A 20,915-nucleotide genomic window follows, 5' to 3' on the forward strand; every position below is an offset into this window, starting at 1 on the left:
CAGATTGAGAACCTTTGGAGCATCCTCAAGCAAAAGATCTATTAGGTTGAGAAGCAGTTCACATCAAAACAGCAGCTCTGGGAGGCTATTCTGACATCCTGCAAACATATTCAATCAGAAACTCTCCAAAAACTCACAAGTTCAAAGGATGCAAGAATTGTGATAGTGATATCAAAGAAGGGGTCCTATGTTAAGATGTAACTTGCCCTGTTAGGATGTTTTTGATTGAAATAGCTTTTGATTTCAGTAAATATGACCACCTAATGCTGCAAATTCAGAAAATGCCAATTTTCAGTTCTTTACAACCTATAAAATGTTTTAACTCTGTTGTGAATAATAATTTGGAACAGTGCATTTTCAGTTTTTTATTTTTGAAATAAATACTGTTATCATTAGGAGGTTTTTTCAATAAAATTCAAATTATGCCCTATGGTTGATGACTTAAAAAATTATACTGACTGTCATTTGCATTGACTAATTATGAAAATCGGAGAAAGATATCATTTGCATAATAATTTGGAACACGGTGTAATTTGAAAGTAAATCTTATTAGTTTTTATTTAGATGTATTTTACATTAAAACTCTGTAATTCTAAAAAAGTAGAATATGTATAAAATAGAAAATCAGTCTTAAAATCCACAAATCATGTAACCATGCAATAAAAATGCATTTAATTTTTTTTTTTTATAAAGAAAAAATTAACCAATAAAGAATGAGTGTATAATTTATTTGCATTAGTCGTGTCAAAAAGCAATACCACAGTAGTCCAAATGACAATACGTTTGCAGTCCTCTCTGGTGGAATATACAGTAGGATGATAATTTAGTGTGGGAAGCAGTGCATAATTCAAGTTGTTAAATGCTGAAAAAGCTATAGCGAATTCACTATAGCTCAGTTGACGCGCTTTCTTATTTAAATCACGCATTACCGGCTGAAAGTGAAACACGGCAAATTGCAATCTATGACGGTACTGGCGACAGCCAATGAGCGTTTGATTATCGCTGCCTTTGATTATTCTGGCCAATGACTAGTAGGGAGCCGTTTCCCGGTTAAATTTGAATATGCTGATCGGCTTCTGTTGCAGTCTGTTTCGGTCGTTCCTCTAGCAACGACTTTCACGTGGATTATTTTACGTCTGACTGTTTAATTCATATTTTGAGCGAGTTTTGGTTGTGGGATGAAGATTGAGAACAAACAAACGCGAATATGGACTTTTACCAGCAGCTAAAGATCATGCAAACTGCAAAAGGTAAGTACTTTTTACTATTATATAAAGTTCTATAGACTGTTACACTAGTTACATTAAGGTACTGAAGTGATATACTAATCGCGATTACATATCTTAGTATCCTACCAGTGTGTGTTACAGTGTTTTGTTAGTATTAACTAATACTGTTAGCTGCGGCTAGGCGGTAACATTATATTTATGTCTTGCCGAACATATGTAGTGAAAGAAATCTGCAGCTCACTTGAATAGTCAAATACAGACAGTTTACTTAAGATGTAATTGACCTAAATACAGTCACTAATGTTTTGATACAAGATTAACAAACCAGGTTAGGTGTCAGTTACTGGATCTGTGCATTTTCTTCTTAAAGTTACAGTATAATTAAGCTTAACGTTACCAGTCGGTCTTAATTATAATCAAACAACAAAATACTAAAGAGAAAATCATTAAATGTACTTAACTTGCTTTTGTATTAGTCCTATTGTTTGCAACTACTTTGATCGTATGTTGAATGCAATACAATATTATAAATAACTATACTGTGATGTATTACTATTGTGAAATAATATGGTCATATCGTGCACCCATGCTAGTTTTAAGATCAAACTCACAAAATGTGACAGAACTTCAAAATGAGTAACCTGAGAACACTGTTATGTGAACTCATCTGACAGATAGAGGACCTGAAAGCATGATCATTGGACTCCATGGAGAAGAATACTAGATGTAAACCAGGATTTTGGATCAGCTGTGCAAATTTGGTATGGAGCCGGTGAGTACATTTTCGCAAGCCCATGTCTGTCAGTAAGTAGATAATGTCTTATCAAACAAATTAATTTTAATTTAATTGATTGCTTGTGTGTGTGTTTCCCCTTATGATCCAGAAGTTTTGGGAATGAAAATCTTCTACTACATGATCTTCAGAAGAAGTAAGTATTCATTTTACATTAAGACACACTAACATTAATTTATTTTTAAAGGAAAGTTCGTAGTATTTTTCTTCAGTTTTTTGTTTTAAATTTGTTTTTGTTTTGTTTTTTACCCCCAGCTGATTCAGCTGATTCCTGGCCATTTGGAGGAGGACTGCTCTTTATCTGGTGTGTCTGTCACTTCTGGTGCAGAGTCATGGACCTTTTGTTGTATGTTTTGGTTTCACTTATTCTCACACTACATTAATTATCAGAGCTACAGTGGTGCCCAAAATTATTAGAACACTAGTATTTAAACTACCTTAACTAATGGTTTAAACTTATTTATTTCATTTGCTATAGTGTGTCAGTATGAAATATCAGTTTACATTTCCAAGTGTTCATTTTGCCATTAATTATAATAATCAGTGACACAATAAGTATGAAAACAAACAGCGCTTGACACAGAGGTCTAATCTCATCATTTAAATCCAGAAGAACTGTGGCAACATCTCCAAGATGCTTAAAGAAACCTACCAGCAAAGCAGTACTGTTAAAAGTTTTAAGCACTTGTGTACAAATTCTGTAAAATGAGAATGTTGATAAAAATGTCATAAATGTTTTCTTTATCAATTAACTTCTTTTAACTAAATTAAATCAACATTTGGTGTGACCATCATCTTGTGTTTAAAGCAGCTTTTGCACTAGGTGCACTTGCGGATAGTTTTTCAGGTTTGCAGGTGGGTCTCTTGAAGCATCTTGGAGACGTTGCCACAGTTCTTCTAGATTTAATCTGTCTCAGTTCTGTTTCTTCATGCCATTCTGTGCAGAATAGATGATGATGAGATCAGATCTCTGTTTGGAGCACTGGCTGTTGTCAAACAAAAATCTTACTGGATTATTACATTTAATGGCAAAATTAATGTTTAGAAATATAAAATAAATTACCCATTGAAACACTACAGCAAAAGATAGACATGCCTGAATTAAAATCATTTTTAGCTGGTAAAAATACTAGTGTTCTAATAATTTTGGACACCACTGTATGGAGCCCATGGGAGTCAGTAGAATATTGTGGATTAAAATAAAATGATGTGGATGAAATAGAAATGCATTTTCAGTTAAATTTCACCTCGGAGCTCTGAATAACTGGTAATGAAAAATTCAATAATCTAAATTTACATCTGAAACTAATAAAATTGTTAATCTTGACAATTTTGTAGATGTATTGGTTTTGTATTTATTCAGTTTTAAAGGACTAGTTCAATTCTGGCACAAATATTTCCTGCTGATAATTTACTCACCCATGTGTCATTCAAGATGCTTGTGTCTGTCTCTTTTTCTGTCAAAAAGGTTTTTGAGGAAAACATTCCAGGATTTTTCTTCATATTTAAATGGGAGCCAAGGGGTTGAAGGTCCAAATTTAATTGTCAATGCAGCTTCAAAGGGCTCTACATCATCCCACCCAAGGAATAAGGGTCACTGGGAACTTGTAAAGCCCTTTGAAAGCTGTATTGAAATTTTGAAACCTTTATCCTTGACCTTAATCCCACTGAAGTCCACTATATGGAGAAAAATCCTGAAATCTACTCCTCAAAAACTTGACTTTCTTTTCGACTTAAAGGTGCAATGTGTAATATTTAAGATTATCTCTAGACAGAAATGCAATATAATATAGATAACTATGTTTTCAGGGGTGTCTAAAGACCTTACGTAATGAGCCATTATGTTTTTATTAACTTAGAATTATCAGTTTATATCTACATACACCGCGGGTCCCCTCACATGAAAGCCGACATTATGTTTCTACAGTAGCCCTGAATGGACAAACTGCTCTACAGATCGCGTTTCATCACTGTTGTTCAAGCGAAAAAACACTAACACAATGATGAACAAGTAACAGTAATATTCACAATAACATCGTTTTATTGAATTATCAAGTAAATCTAATTCCCTAATTTATAAAAGAAACTTCATTATTCTTTGCTGTCTAAAACGATGACAGCTTAATCCCGTGTCGGCTGCCGTAGCTTCTGTGAAGGGAGGGGTGAGCGGTGGACTAAACCGTTGGTTGCAATTCATAGCCTTATTGCTAGATGCCGCAAAAAATCTACACACTGCACCTTTAAAGAAAGAAAGATATGAACATCTTGGATTACATGGGGGTGAGTGAATTATCAGGAAATATTTTCTAATAGTTTTAAGGTAAACATATATTTAATTAAACGTTTTAATGAAACTGTCCCATGTTCTTTTAATTTAATTGTGCTGTATTTCTTGAAAAATAGCTGAAATGTAAAATGTAAATTTTATATGGCATTTGCACAGACTTTGTATTGCAGACTGTTTTTTGTCTTTTAAATAAAAATATTAATTGTCCACCTTGAGCATGCTTTGACACTTTATTGAAGGTTTTTTTATTGTAATTATTTGGGGGGGGGGTGCTGCCGGGGCGTCCGGGTGTGTGACTAAGGCGCGGATTCCGGCACATCCCGGGGGGGCGTCTGGGGCGGCCTGGACCTCCTGGGCGTTGGCTGGCCCCCATGTGGATCCCGGGTGCAAACCCACTTTAAACCCCTTTGGGCAGGTGGGGCCCAAATGGGTCTGTCATGAATTGCCCGATTAAGACCCACATAAGACCCTTACAGATCCCACTTAAAACCCACCTGGGCATCCACGGCGTGCCCCCATGTGGATCCCAGGTGCAAGCCCACTTTATAACCCCTACAGACTGGTGGGCCCCAAATGGGTCTGACATGTATTGCCCGGTTAAGACCCACATAAGACCCTTACAGATCCCACTTAAAACCCATCTGGGCATCCACGGCTAGCCCCCATGTGGATTCCGGGTGCAAGCCCACTTTAAACCCCTACAGACTGGTGGGCCCCAAATGGGTCTGACATGTATTGCCCGGTTAAGACCCACATAAGACCCTTACAGATCCCACTTAAAACCCACCTGGGCATCCACGGCTGGCCCCCATGTGGATCCCGGGTGCAAGCCCACTTTAAACCCCTACAGACTGGTGGGCCCCAAAGGGGTCTGACATGTATTGCCCGGTTAAGACCCACACAAGACCCTTACAAATCCCACTTAAAACCCATCTGGGCATCCACGGCTGGCCCCCATGTGGATCCCGGGTGCAAGCCCACTTTAAACCCCTACAGACTGGTGGGCCCCAAATGGGTCTGACATGTATTGCCCGGTTAAGACCCACATAAGACCCTTACAGATCCCACTTAAAACCCATCTGGGCATCCACGGCTGGCCCCCATGTGGATCCCGGGTGCAATCCCACTCTTTGTGCAGGTGGGGCCCAAATGGGTTTGGCATGAATTGCCCAATTAAGACCCATGCAGTACCCTTACAGGTCCCACTTAGTAAGTCTGGGCTTCCACAACTGGCCCCAATGTAAATCCCGGGTGCAAGCCCATAATGGGGCCCACATTTGCCGCCCATGAAGCCCTCATCTGGGCCCCACATGTCATTGCTGGCTGGGTATATGTTGCCAAAGCCATCAGTGAGTGGGAACCTGTGTACACAAGCATATAATACAAAAAGGGTTTCAAAAACCCTCATGACTGGTTTTGGGGTACAGGGTCACATATTTGTAAATGTCAAAGTGTTTGAAGCAGAACTATTATTGCAACGCCGGGACTTTTATTTTGACATCGCTAGAACCCAGCACTTGAGTAGACGCTCAGTAATAGAAGCTCACACTTATCAGTCTTTCAAGTCAAGTACTGCACAGACAAACAATAAATAAATGTGTGCTCATTAGTCAATGCTTTAATCCAACACTAAATCATACATAAAGTTATAGACTAACGTTACTAAATAACTAACTTACGCATAACTTTACAATTGTTCAGAAGTTACAGCTTTTAAAATTAATTGCTTATAGGCAGTAAACAATCTAACCCAGCATTTTTCGAAAGAAAGACTCCTAAACGTCATTATTCCCCAAAAACATAACCAGCAAAACTAAGATTTACGTTAGCGCACAGACATTTAAAAACATGTGGTAAACGTGCCCACTTCACAGTGCCCACAGACATCACATTATGCACGTCACAAGGTTTCTGTAAAAACGAAACCAAAGTGCATTCCCTCTATGCAGGTGAACGTTGTTTGCAGTGTGTGTTAAATGTGCCTGTTGCCACACAACCACATCCATTTGAATGTGTATTTGGACATGATCAAACACTCTCTTTTTTATATGTTTCGATTTAATGTTAAATAAAAAAAAGTAATTTACTGGTGTTATTTCATGATATTCAAAAAAAAAGAAAAAAAAGAAAAGTCGATTCTTTTTTACAGTCTATGCCAAATACACATTCAAATGTATTTTACCTTAAATATCACACTAACTATAATATAAATACTATATTAGAAAATGTTATCTTTTAAATGGTCAGGATCATTATTGCACATTTAGTACAAAAAAAACCTCCTCAAAATATTAACTAAATAGAACTGAACTATATATTACAATTATTTATTATTAATAATTACTCGAAATTGCTGAAAAAACAGTAAAACGGCTGTCTATCCTACTTAAACCCATTCAAACACATTGACAGCGCGGAGTTGTTTGGAACTATTGAGAGCTCCATGAACCACGTGACCGCGCGGCGGCGAGATCAAAGCGTGTCGCAACTCTCTTTCTCTATGGCTCTGACCTGCGTTGACGACGGGCCAAAATGACAACATACACACAAGCATGAGCATTTTCTCAAATAATTAACACCGGCGGTTTAGAAAATAGCGCAAGTGAGGCGAACTTTTAAAAGTGTACTCTTATCGTGGTTGTCCGTTAACAGTTTGTTGTTATTCTTCTTCGTTTTTGGCGTGTTTTTGGGTGGCAGTAACAAGCAAGTTACTGCCACCTGTCGGTGTGCGTGTAGTATCATGGCTTCAGATATCAGTTTCACACCAACAGCACAGATTTCCAAACCAAACAGACCTGATTCCACTCATCGGCTTGTTAGTAGAGAGTCCAATACCTGAAACTGGTGTGTGTCAGGGAGACATACTAAATGTGTACTGTAATGTATGCCTCTGGGAACATAATTAGGAACCACGGTCATATAAAATTGTGTTTTTGAAATAGCATGGGGCATTCTTAGCCAAGTCCTAGCCATTTGCAGAACAACCTGTACAAAACCCAGGGCTGGCCCAAGCCTTCAGGGGGCCCTAAGCAGAATTTTATTTGGGGGCCCCTCTGTGCCACCAGTATGACTAATTATTGTCAATCCTTTATTATTCGCACACTATAAATCTATATGTTTTTACTCTTGCTATGATCTTTAATTGTAACAGTAGCAAACCCACAGGAGTAGTCAGGTGTTCATTTCCACTTTAACATTCAAAGTCTTGCAGGACCAGTTGGCATACTTAATGTGGTGTACTAAAAAGTAGCAAAATAAACTAGTAGACAATGCTCTTACTGTAAACACTTTAACCACTTTAATTTATTTTTTTGCAACATGTAAAAAGTGCAATATAATCAACTACAAATAAAATAAGTAATAAAATATAAGGCTAACGTGAACCACTTTAATTACTTTTTGTTCAGAAAATTTTGCAACATGTAAAAAGTGCAATACAATCAACTACAAATAAAATAAATAATATAATAATAAAATATAAAGCTAAATACCAAAGAACTACAAATTAGTCAAATACAAACAGGGTATTTTTATATGAAAAGACAAACTAACTCAACTTTACATTCCACCTCAATATTACTGTTATCAGTACCAAAGTTATAAAACAGAAGCTTATTTTTTTATTATTAGCACCAAGTTTATGAAACAAGCTTATTTTTATTACAAAAATATAATCTAGGAAAGTTATTTTTACACAGAATGCAAAAACTTGAATCTTAATCCAGCTAAGTAATATGTTGAATTATAATATATTAATATTGCAAAGCTTAAATTTGCGGATGTTAAATAAAACATTAACTTTCTTGTTTGCCTAATTAACCAGCCAGCTAACGTTAGCTTGCAATTTAGCCTCGTTTAGTTTATACTCTTCTTTTTTTTACTTACCTTTATCTTGCTGTTTTTTCTCTTCCTCTGATTTCTTCCATTTTCTTTTCCCTGCACCAGAAAGATATGTCCTTTTTTTGTGACATTATTAATTGTTTTGCTGCAGTGACGCTGCTTCTTCAATGAATTTAAGTTACCTCACTCAGTCATGCATCGAATGGCTGTCATACTCCAACTGTGCATGCATCCTGCAGCAGCCAGTTAAAATAATATTGCGTTGTTTTTTTTAAATTGAATAACGGATTTCATTACCAATATGAAATATTGAAATATTGTACATATATAAATAAAAAATTTAAATAAAAAAAAAAACGATGTAATTTCATGTATTCTTGGGGGGCCCCCTGGTGGCCACGGCCCACGGGGCCCTTAGCAGCCACTTAGTTCGCTTATGCCTTGGGCCAGCTCTGACAAAACCTACCTGTATCCAATCATACTTTTTCATTCTTTTATTTGTTGCAGTAATAAAATTATTAAATAGACAGATTTTAAATTTAGAGTCAGCATTTTGTCTGATATCCATCTTGTCAACTCTTCTAACAGCCCAAGATGCACACAAAGGCAGGAGATAAGCATGAGCAGAGCTTATATTATAATCTTATCTTTTTTAATTCATGAATTCATCTGACCTGCACAGTTTTAAAGTCCCCATGAATTCAAAATGGAAGTTTTTTTTTTTTTTGGCTTTTAGTATGAATATGTTAGCCTTAAGGTTATCTATAATCTACTGTGTTTCAAAACAATGCCAAAATTCACATTTACAAGATATTCAGAACTTTCTAACTTTCACCAATATGGATCGATGATGCCATCACAGCACCCTGCACTTCAGCTTCTCATCAAACTTCTGTCCAATTGCCCTCTAGAACATGAAGCCAGAAAGAATTTTTGCCTATATGTCATGGTAACACATTGAATTCTATGGAGAATGGTATATTTTATAGCGATATGAGTGAGAATGTATCAATATTATTAAAGCATTCTGTGTTAGGGCACATTGAAGGTTACCTTCCATCTTCTTTGCATTTTCTGTTTCCATGTTCCTTGTGTTTTGCTTGCTCTTAACTATTGCTTCTTCCCAGCTTCAGCATCACAGACTTTGTGTTTAACCTTGAATCGGACCAGGAATAATGTGTTATTTTTTCCTGTATGTCCCAAAGCATAGCAAAAAACATCTTCTGATGTTTCATTATTGTATTGACTTTGTTGGTCAAATCTATTTATTTTTAAAGGAACACTCCACTTTTTTGGTCTAATATTATTCAATGATCTATGCTAAGCTATGCTAAAAGTGATATCGCCAGAACATGAGAAGGGCTGAATGGATTTCAAAACGGTAAAACTCAACTTATTAACTCAGGGGGAGTTGGAGAATGAGCCTATTTCCAAAAAAAGTGGAGTGTTCCTTTAAGGTTTAAGAATGCTCATCCACTATCTTGTTCCTTGAACACCTGTATGATGTGATAAATAAACTGTACATTACTACAAGAGTAGACTAAGTTTTAGTGTCTGGATTGATGACAAAGTGATGGCAGCTTAAGTGTATTCACTCTACGGTTCTGCTCCCTTGCAGTCTGCTCCCCTTTTGACCTGCAAACATCACTGATTGATACTGATATGAATATTTTCATATATTTCTCATCTACAAGACAAAGGTCTTTGTTAGTCTCTTTCTAAAAACCTTCCGATGCTTAAGTTTGTGCCATCTCAACAGGAAAGTAAAAACTATAAACTCCAGGAATATTGTATTCTAAGCAGTGTCATATAGCACTAGATGTGTCAGGTGTCCTGTTGCTGTAGGGAATAATCTCCCATGGCACTGTTCATAACATAACAGACAAAAGTAGCTGATTCATGCATGCATGATGACTCAAGTTTTACTTGCAAAAACCATGTACATATCTGTAATACCATATAAAGCATACAAAACAGTGTCAAAATAATTCACTATTATACAAACATTGCAAAACAATACAGCAAGAGAGAATGATCTTAAACAATATTATGATTTCAGGTCAAACAGACTCAAATTTTTATGTTGCATACCATACACTATATGCTTTTATTCGGTGTTTATTATATTCCTTAGTTTTTTTAATCAAATATAATTTGATACTCATTATTATAACAAAATGTAAATGACATCCACCAAGCAAATGCTCAGGCTTTTTAAGTTTTTCAAGCATTAGACTTGTTTTTTATGTTTCATCTTGCAAGGAAGCTGAAAGAAAAAAAAAAACTTCATCTTTTTATGTTCAAACTTAAGCCTGAAATAAAAATGTTGAATAATTCATATTACTTCATAAACCACAGTGTACTTACATGGAGTAAGGGAATAATCACTCACTGATGTCTCAGATCCTTGTCCTGAATAAGAACGACACAATTAAACCAGGATGAATAAACAATAACAGAAACATGAAACTGCATACACTGATCTCTGTATTGTTTTTTTTTTCTTTTTCTAATTGCATTTACAGAACATTTACCAGCCGCACATCTCTTCTTCCATATGATGAGTGCAGTTATGATGAGAACAGCCACCAACATGAACACCAGCAAACTGAAAACTACAGACAGACTGAAGGATCCTGGATCAGATTCAGCCACATCTGAAATTGAGGTGAAGCGAGCAAAAAAAAAAAAAAAAGAAGAAGTAGAAGAAGAGGAAATCAGTAAAATACATTATTTTTTGTTGTTGTTTTTAAACCTGATGTCGAATTTAATTTTCAAAGGGGCATTTTACTTAATTGATAATTTTTTCTTTACCAAACATAATGTCCAGTTTGTTGTCCAGATTGAGGTGCTTCATTGAACAGTTGTATACATGTCCTTCATGTTGCTCTTCTTCACTGATCATCAAACTCTTCCTCATCTGGTAAGTTCCGTCTCCGTTGGGCAGAAGGTCTCCTCCTGTGATCTGACCATCATCCACAGGCTGACCATTTCTGAACAGGGTCAGGTTAATGTGACGCGGGTAAAATCCAGTGGCCAAACAGCTGATCTGAAGCTCTCGAGATTCTGAGAGAGTCTTTCTTATGAGTCTGACTCTTGGTTTCACTGCAGAGAAATATGTTAAGTGTTACTGTTATTAAATTGTTGGGTTCATTGCGTCAGTATTAAATTTATGATAATCATGATTCATAAAGTGTTTGAAGACATATTTGTCAGTTATGTTGTTTTCTGTATTTTCTATTACTTCTAATATTTCAATTAATTCTAGTTAATTTCTATTAATATTAATTAATTCTTACCTTTTCTCATCACATTGTTCTTTTTCATAAGCAAGTATCGCCGCAGAACTTTAATGCAGATAGGATGATGAACAGTTTCATACATTAACATTAGATGACCCCATTTTATTTGGCTTGCTATAACCGTCCACGGCCTTTTCTCCTGGATTTTGTCTTTTTTCATGTCAAAGGTGAACTTATCAATATTTTGTCCACTGAAACCATCCCAAAAATGAAACAGACTTGCATTACCATTATTCAACAGTTCACATCCAGCAATTATCTGATGAACATGTACACCTTGAAATGGACAGAAACTTCTTTAAGACATCTTGTTTATAGCACAACATAAAATGTAGTGAAGTGAAAATAAACCCACTGGACTTTTATGGTTATTCTTTCTAGGACATGTACCTTTCTTGCTTTTACATCAAAAACTTTTATTGAAACAACAATAAACACATAAACATATGTTATTACATGTTTTGTGTGATAATAATAATATAAACGCTATGGTTCTCACCATCTGTGCAATTATTTTGATCTTTAAGATGAAATGTTCGGAATTTCATGCCATCATACATATAACGAAATACAGAGTCAGCATCACTTTGCTCTTCATCATAGTATTTTGAATCACTGTGAGAGCGATAGACAGTTTTCCATGTAACTGAGTCATAGTACGCTATTTGCAGATCATCCAACATCAGCACAACACTGAACTCAGGAAATGGTGTATGTCCATCTATATATGTTGCCAAAACCATTAATGAGTGGGAACCTGTGAATACACAAGGACATTACACCCTGTAAAATAAAATTAAGTCTTAACTTTTTTGAGCTGCATGTACAAATTATAACCCTCATCATTAAAGTAAAAATATAATAATAATAAAAATAAAAAAAAATCTGGAGGATTATTAAAAAATTAATTAGTGAAAAGCCTGGTTTAGTAAATTGATCAGCCCCTTAGAGTATACAGTTATAAACCTACTCAGGTGCAAGCAATCAACTTCCAGATTAAACACCAGGCTAACTGCTTGCCTGCCTTTTTTTTTTTATTAATTTGCAGAACTGTTGTTTTTTTCTTTCAATGGTTTGATGTTGCAAGACCAAAATTGTAAATAAAGCCGGAAAAGTTATGTGGAATGGGGTTTGATTTCAGGTTGTATGACAAATAATGTAACTATTTTAAAGGGGTATTGTGATTTTCTGTATACTAACACGAAAAACAAAAATAGTTATTAACCCACCGGGTCACTATTGTTGCCATCAACATGTTTACTCATTCTATGTCCACATTCAACAAAACTGAATAATTGTGAGTTAATTTATTAATACTAGACACACTAAAGATAATGTGTACTAAAAATCTTTTTCATATCTTTGTGAACATACTTTACTGGCCTTTTGTTTTAGAGCTTTAATGCAGCCTGATGATTATCATCTAATGGTTCAAACAGGAAATAAATTGCTCTGGTCATGTGACAATTTGCACTAAGCATGTGACACTGCACGTATTTAATTGAGGCACTTTATTTTGTTTTTCCATATTTGTAGAAAATGCACTAATACACCAGTCAGTAATATTTTTTTAAGCTGAAACCCTTTTTTTTTTTTTTTTTTTTACGGTCACTATTGTGACCCGTGGGATTAGATGGGTTAAGTCTGACAAGTACATTTATGTGTATTCATCTATATAGAGCTACACAGACAGTATCTAACAATGGAACCAAATGGAACCCCAATACAGTTTTATTCATCTATAAAACTTATTGGCTGTCCTTTTTTTTACTTTACTGCTGAAGTAATTCTAGTGACTAAAAATACTGACCATATCTCAGTAGCTGAAAGTCCAAAAAAGTAAGTGTTTGTGTATTAGAAAAAAACAGGCATAAAGCTGGTGACACAAAGGGCAACATTTTGAGAAATTTTGCCAGGCAACTTTTTTTTTGAGCAATGTTGCTTGAGCATATTCCCATTAAGTGTAAATATAAGCCTCAAGAGTTTATTAGTGCAAACGTTACACGTATCAGCAACTTTGTTAAAAGCAAATAAATAATTTGACAGTGGGTCTTAATACAAGATACAGTAAAATAGGAAAACATCTTAAAACTGTATGCAACTTTGCTTTAACCTTATTTAAAATACTGATTAAAGCCTACGCTGTTTCAGAAAGAACTCATTCAAAATCATGTGACCGTCCAAATGGACCAATGGAATTTTTAATACGGTAAAATGAAAAAAGAAAAGGAAAGCAGTAAATTAACTTACCTGCATTGATGACTGTCCATAAGGAAAATAGATACACAAGTATAAGCATTGTCTCAGTTCCGGTCTTTAGAACAGTCTTCGCTGAACAAAACAGTTCCTTAACAACAATTCAAAGTTCATTTGGCACCTTCTCAGAAGAGAAGAAATTGAATTGTTTGTTTTTCCACCTACTTGCGGACAATGCAGGGCATGAGACAACAAATACACCCTATAAATACACAATAGGTTAATATTTAATTAATATTAATTTAATATCTTACTTTTTAAGAAACACTATTTGAAAGTTTTGAAGGAAGTGTAATCTCCCTGAAAAAGGGGAACATAGATGTGCTAACGAACAGACACAAACACTTGCTGCATTTCCCTAAATCTTAATAAGATTATAATTTTATTATAATACAGGTACATCACAACTATACAACAATCGTATATATACTTAAACTCACATGAACATTATTATCAGAAAATTGAGAGGTTTACCTGAAAAAGGGGGAACATAGATGTGTTAATGAACAGACATGAACTGCATTTCCCTCAATCTCTGCATTATTAGAGTGGGGGAGAGGAACTTGTGTACCTATAAATTCTCTATGTTCTCCCCACCCCCTGCTGGAGTGTTTCAGTACTGCATTGTAACGTCACAAAAACTTATTACATATTAACTTTGAAATAACACTACTAACAAAAAAATATTTTCTCTTAATAGTTGTACATGTTACATCCCACCCCCACCCACAAAAGGGTATTTTAGTCAGTTCATACAATCCCCAAACTGTCAAATGCTTGCTGTCCTTTGCCCTGGTGGTAGGATTTTCATTGATCTAATAATGAAAACAAAAGTATTACCTCCTAGGCCACCCATCACCTCCTGGACTCTATAGGAATTGGTTGCAGTGGTGTAGTGGTGCCTGGAGAAGTGGGTAGGGTAGCGCGGGGCACAAACTAACGCGGGGTTAGTTGTAACACACGTGATTTAAATATTTCCACTCATGTTAGCACCAAATTTACGGTATTTACTAGTTGCCATAGCAACACCATGCAGAAAGAAAGTGCGCCAAAATTCAAAAGCCTTTTGAAGATATTGCTGAATATTTATTTTACCATAGTAAGTACATTTCTGGCTGAAGTACACTTTTCATTTCAGGTTTTAGTATTCATTTAATTCCAGGCATGGGCAGGGGTGGGCTAAGCCCACCCAAATCACTGCCTTGCCCACCCAATTGGAATTAGATAAAGCATTTTTCGTGCAGTGATTAAAACCTGAAGCGGACTGTATCTTGAGAAATATAGCTACAGACTGCCCCAACAGTAATAAAATAACACCAGAAAATTGCAGTCTTTTTTTATTATCTGAATGCAATGCGCTGAATTCACGAAGAGGCTTCAGTCTGTTTCGTAAAAGCAGATGACAACGAGAGAAAACGGGCTGAAATATTTGCGCGCTATCATGGGGAGTTTGTGAGTTACGGGAGTTTAATACATGACTATGTTTTATAGCCTACTGAAATTACCTTTCAATAAATAGCCTATTCTAAAAATTCTCACTTATTCAATAACGTGCATTCATTGCCTGGATGGGGCAACAACATCATAGGCCTATAAGCGTCTAAAACGCAAGTAGGCTATAGAGTTCGGTTGAAAGCTTACCCCTTTTGGCTTGCTGTTAATGCTGAATGAAAACTGAAAGTAAGATCTTGTGTGATGAAAGTTGCGTTCATTACGGCAAAAGTCGGTTCGACTGTAAGAAACGCAACGTTCCCCTTCTATAACATATAGGGTAGAGCAGGACACAAACTAACGCGGGGTTAATTGTAACACGTGGCTTAAATATTTCCACACATGCTATCATAACCAAATTTACGGTATTTACTAGTTGCCATAGCAACGCTATGCAGAGGAAAAAGAGCACCAAAATTCAAAAGCCTTTTGAAGATATCGCTGAATATTTATTTTACCATAGTAAAAGTACATTTCTGTGGTGTTTTTAACTTTAAACAGAACACACTTCACACGGCTTCTCTCTAGCATCCTTATCTTTTATTTTCCTTTCTTTAATTTCTCCACATAATTTACCACTAGAGCCCCTAGTGGTGCAGTTTCACCTTACATGTAGGCCTATTATAGTGAACAATTAGGCTATAAATTGAAGGTCACATATTCTATACTTCTCAACACAACAATTTCTGGCTGAAGTAAACTTTTCATTTCAGTTTTTAGTATTCATTTAAAATTAGACAAATCTAAAGTGTTCAATGTCAAACCCCAAAATTAGATTTTTTTTTTAAAACGTCACTTTATTTGAAAAAGTTAACACATGTATTTTATTGACAATATATTTTAGTTTGTTGTGTATATTTTTTTCATTCGATCAGATAACATTTTAAGCTGTCATATGGTCGTGTTACATTGTGCCCCTCAGGTGTTACAATGTACCCCACCTACAGGGCATGTTGTCACGTTTCACTTCCTTTCTTTTGAGGTAAATAACGAAAAACATATACACTGTAAATATGAAACAAAGCGATATATCTGTACAAGACAAGTGTGAAAATAATGTGGACAAAAATTATACTCTGAACCCCTCGTGGATTTACATAAACCACGAAATTCAAAAAGTTTTAGGTTGTGCCCCGCGCTCCCCTACGTCCAACAATATTCAGTGATGCAAGCTATTAAACATTTTTTGGTCAAATTTCGCAGTTTTGACTGGAAAGCAGGTCTGTCATTTAAGTGATTCATGTAATTCAAAATTTATTATCACGACAATAGCATTTTTCTGTTTTGCGTTTTCAACAATTCAGCTTAAATTAAATAGGTGCATATTTTAAAATAAAATATTATTCGCAGATTAGATTGATTACTTTACAGAAATTCTTATTCTTGTTCTTTTACTGTTTTTCTTCTTTTAATTCATGCCCCTAGATAAATCTATTTAAATCCTTTATCATTTATCCTTTCTTTAAAGGTGCCATAGAATGGAAAACTGAATTTACCTTGGCATAGTTGAATAATAACAGTTCAGTACATGGACATGATATACCATGAGTCTCAAACACCATCGTTTCCTCCTTCTTATATAAATCTAGTATTTGCAAAAGACCACCGAAAAATAGGTCAATTCCAACATAACAGGTCTGTTACGCAACATCCCCGAGATCGTTAATAGTTACGCCCCCAACATTTGCATCACCCAATCATCTGTAACGTCAGCACATCAGTAAAACAAGGCAATCCACAGAAGGGACACGGTTAGCTTAATGCTAGCGGTAGCCTGTTACATTGCTATACATAGGATTTCACTTACCACAAACAGAGAGATGACTGTGCTGATGATGGCGAATGATGGAGAAATAAGTGCGTTGATTATGGCGAATGATTTACAGATCTTGAGCATCACTGAGAAGCAGCTCAACTTGTGTGGTAAGAAGCACTCCCTCTGCATTGTAACTTTACACAGAGCACATGCGATCATAGTAATCACACTAAAATATCCGCGATTTAAAATGGCAGATTCAACAAACCGCATATTAAAAGCGGCTAGAGCTCCTAATTAAATATATATATTTTTATCCATGTGCGAGCTATTGAGCTCTGTGAAACAGCCAGTCATAGCGGAGCTCATTAATATTCATAAAGCTTCCAAATAACAGAGCATTTCATTCTAGGGGCAAATCCTAGGGTTGTAAATGGACCTGTAAAACCATTTCTGGAGATTCGTTGCCCTTTCCTATGCCATATACCTTCTATGTAGATATCAGAGAACAATTTAAAATATTCTCTCAATGCATTCTATGGCACCTTTAAATAAATACCACTACCATAGTGGTCAGGTCTTCATATTTTTCTCAAAACAAAACCATATATTGTCGTATTAGTGTGTTTATTAGTCACACTGAATCTATGAAAGGAATTCTATCTTCTGTTTATTCAGCTACTGCTATCAACCTTATTTTTCAACATGGAGGTAAGCTGTTTTCTGTGAATGTGCAAGACTTCCGCTTCATTAGGCGCTGTAAGGAAATAACAAGAAGAAAAACAAAGAGCGGTACATGGTAAAACTGTTTGCACTACAAAGTTAATACAGTAAAATAATATGTTAAGACACACTAGTTTGCAATATCAAGAAGCAAAATTAGCTGTTTTGTACAGCTAAAAAAAATGGAAGTGGATGAAACTGGAAGCCAGATACATTCAATTTACAAAATTACAAATTTTACATTTTATTCATGTATCATTTGACGGTCATTAGCATAAAAAACATAAATGACATTCACCAAGCAAATACTAAAGCTTTTTAAATTTGTTATGTGTTATTTTGAACATAGGCTAATATACGACCATGTAGACTCAGGTTTTATGGTGCATTCACACCAGACGCGAATGGCGCGTTAAGCGCGAGTGATTTACATGTTAAGTCAATGCAAAGACGCGATAGACCTTCCTGCGGCGCTATTCGCGCGAATGAGGCGGCGCGAATGACACGATTCGCGCAAATTATGTGGCGCGAATTGAGCGTTTCTGGCGAGTTGAAAAATTTGAACTTTGGAGGACAAAATCACCGTTGCTGTCTGTGGTTACTCGGAGCTGTACCATACATCTTTGTACTTTTATAGAAACAGGAATAAAAAGGATCTTGCTTGGAAGAAAGTGAGTGAAGAGGTCGGACAATCTGGAAAGTTTTAAAAAACGCTCTTTACTCAATTTGACCTACATATATATACATATTGAGACTACAAGCAAGCTAAAGCTAGCAAATTGAGCTCATTCGCCTATTTTACAACTACTTTCCCGCTAACGAGTGGCAGACGCCCCTCCCATGACGCGAATTCGCGTCTGTTGTGAAGTAAATTTCATGCGCAAATGAAGCGAGTAAACTCAAAATGTTCAAGTGTCCAACTACGCGCAAATAGCGCGATTTATTCGCGCAAGTCGCGTCTGGTGTGAACGCCCCATTATGTTTCATCTTGCACAGAAGCTGAAAGAAAAAAAATCATCTTGTCATGTTCAGACTTAAGCCTCAAATTAAAACGGTGATTAATGCATATTATTCCATAAAACAAAGTGTACTTACATGGAGTAAAAGAGTAATCACTCTTTGACATCGCAGATCCTCGTCCTGATTAATAATGACAAAATTAAACCAGGATGAATAAACAGTAACACTAAAAACAGTAACAAAAATAAATAAATACATAAAAATGTATGAAAAATGTTTGGTTTCTTTATTTCTTTATTTACCAGCAGCTCGTCTCTTCCTCCATATGATGAGTGCAGTTATGATTAGAACAACCACAGACATGAACACCAGCAAACTGAAAACTACTGACGGACTGAAGGATACTGGATCAGATTCAGCCACATCTGAAAGAGTGAAGAGATTAAAAAAAGAAAGCTACAGACAAATAAAGTTTATTTTGTTTCTGTTGTCGACCTAATGTTCAATTTAATTTCCAAAAAGTAATTTTACTTAATTGATAGTTTTTCTTTACCAAATGTAATGTCCAGTTTGTTGTCCAGATTGAGGTGCTTCATTGTGCAGTTGTATTTATGTTCCTCACGTAGCTCTTCTTCACTGATCACCAAACTCTTCCTCATCTGGTAAGTTCCGTCTCCGTTGGGCAGAAGGTCTCCTCCTGTGATCTGATCATCATCCACAGGCTGACCATCTCTGAACAGGGTCAGGTTAATGTGACGCGGGTAAAAACCAGTGGCCAGACAGCTGATCTGAAGCCCTTGAGAGTCTGGGAGTGCCTTCCTCATGAGTCTGACTCTGGGTTTGACTACAAAAGTGTTACTGTTGAGTTTATTAAATTAGTCATTAATGTCTTATAATCATTATTAAAAGCTTTTAAACACAGATGTCTTTTCTTTCTGTACAACTGTATAGGCCATATTTTTTTCACGAACGCTCTTTTTTATCTTTTTATCTCTTTTTATCAGGTTTCTCTTACCTTTTCTCATCACACTGTTCTTTTTCATATTCAGGTACTTCCTCAAGGTTTTAATGCAAACAGGATGATAAACATTTTGATGTATGAACTTCATATGAAGCTGTTTTGCTTGGTCCCATGTTGTCATCCATGGCTTTGTCATCTGGACATCATTTTTTTCCATGTCAATGACGAATTCCCCAATATTTTGTCCACCAAAAGCATCCCTTGACCTAAATGGACCTGGTTTATCATTGTTCAACAATTCACAGCCAGTAAGCCTCTGAGTTACATGTACACCTTTAGATGAATAGGAACAAATTTAGTTTAGACCTATTGGTCTTCAGTGACACAGTACAACATTAAACAATGTGAACTGAAAATTAATTCACTTTTCATGATTATGGTGTCTACATGTAGCTTTCCAACTTCTATATCAAAAGATTTATATGCTATGTGCATAAACGCATAAAAGTTATATTTTTTATTGCATGTTATTGTGTGCTTTGACTAACCTGTGTGATTTAAGCGATCCTTAAGATATAATGTCCCATGTTTAATGTTGTTATATATATATTTAAATATAAAATTAGCATCACTTCGCTCTTCATCAGAGTATTTTAAATCACTTTGAGTGCGATAGAAAATGTTCCACGTGGTTGAGTCATAATATCCAATTTGCACATCATCCAACATCAGCACAACACTGAACTCAGGAAATGGGGTTTGTCCATCTATATATGTTACCAAAGCCATCAATGAGTGAGAACCTGTGAATACACAAGGACATGTGGTTGTCACACCTTCACATTGTTTGGACTTTGTTTTCAGTTAGCTTCATTTGCAAATGAAAAGTTATTGTGTGAAAACATATTGCTGATTATCCGGGACGTGAATGGGGGGGGGGGGGGGGAATGGGGGGTGGCGGGGCACCCGCACACGCCCCTTTCGCCTCGATGCCCAAAGTGCCCTTCTATCAAAGGTCTCTGAATTTTTCTTTTACACATTTTTCCTTATGGTCAAATTATTGCAATTATCGACCTACGTTGTTATGCAGAAAACACGAAGTTGTAATATGTGAAAGAAGTTAATGTGCCTTCTAAAAATCTAAACAAATTAGACAGTAATATTTATGTTTTTAATAAATGATAAACTCGATTTATCCCTTTTAATGGTATAAAGGCTGAAATTCCATTGTATAAGGTATTTTGTTTTTGTGTGAAGCTGTATCTGAATTATAAATCATGCCATTTTATGCCTTAATATTCTACCGTACATTGTCAA

At 35.8% G+C, this 20,915-nt stretch overlaps 2 protein-coding genes across 2 annotated transcripts; both read right to left on the reverse strand.

Moving 5' to 3' along the window:
* Positions 1-10,046: 10,046 nt before the first annotated feature.
* On the reverse strand, positions 10,047-14,300 carry LOC141348669 (DLA class I histocompatibility antigen, A9/A9 alpha chain-like). The gene is made up of 8 exons (XM_073852946.1): positions 14,182-14,300; positions 13,702-13,909; positions 11,951-12,208; positions 11,449-11,727; positions 10,964-11,254; positions 10,684-10,806; positions 10,517-10,561; positions 10,047-10,415 (listed from the first exon to the last, which is right to left on the reverse strand). Exons 2-8 carry the CDS (start codon positions 13,748-13,750, stop codon positions 10,393-10,395), a joined length of 1,068 nt encoding a protein of 355 aa, XP_073709047.1. The 5' UTR covers positions 13,751-13,909; positions 14,182-14,300; the 3' UTR covers positions 10,047-10,392.
* Positions 14,301-17,628: 3,328 nt separating this feature from the next.
* On the reverse strand, positions 17,629-20,399 carry LOC141348536 (major histocompatibility complex class I-related gene protein-like). Its single transcript, XM_073852819.1, has 5 exons — positions 20,147-20,399; positions 19,653-19,931; positions 19,191-19,481; positions 18,940-19,062; positions 17,629-17,711 (listed from the first exon to the last, which is right to left on the reverse strand). The coding sequence occupies exons 1-5, from the start codon at positions 20,385-20,387 to the stop codon at positions 17,629-17,631; spliced, it is 1,017 nt and encodes a 338-aa protein (XP_073708920.1). The 5' UTR covers positions 20,388-20,399.
* Between the last annotated feature and the right edge of the window lie 516 nt (positions 20,400-20,915).

Source organism: Garra rufa, chromosome 13, assembly GCF_049309525.1.
Source record: "Garra rufa chromosome 13, GarRuf1.0, whole genome shotgun sequence".
NCBI classification, from domain to species: Eukaryota; Metazoa; Chordata; class Actinopteri; order Cypriniformes; family Cyprinidae; genus Garra; species Garra rufa.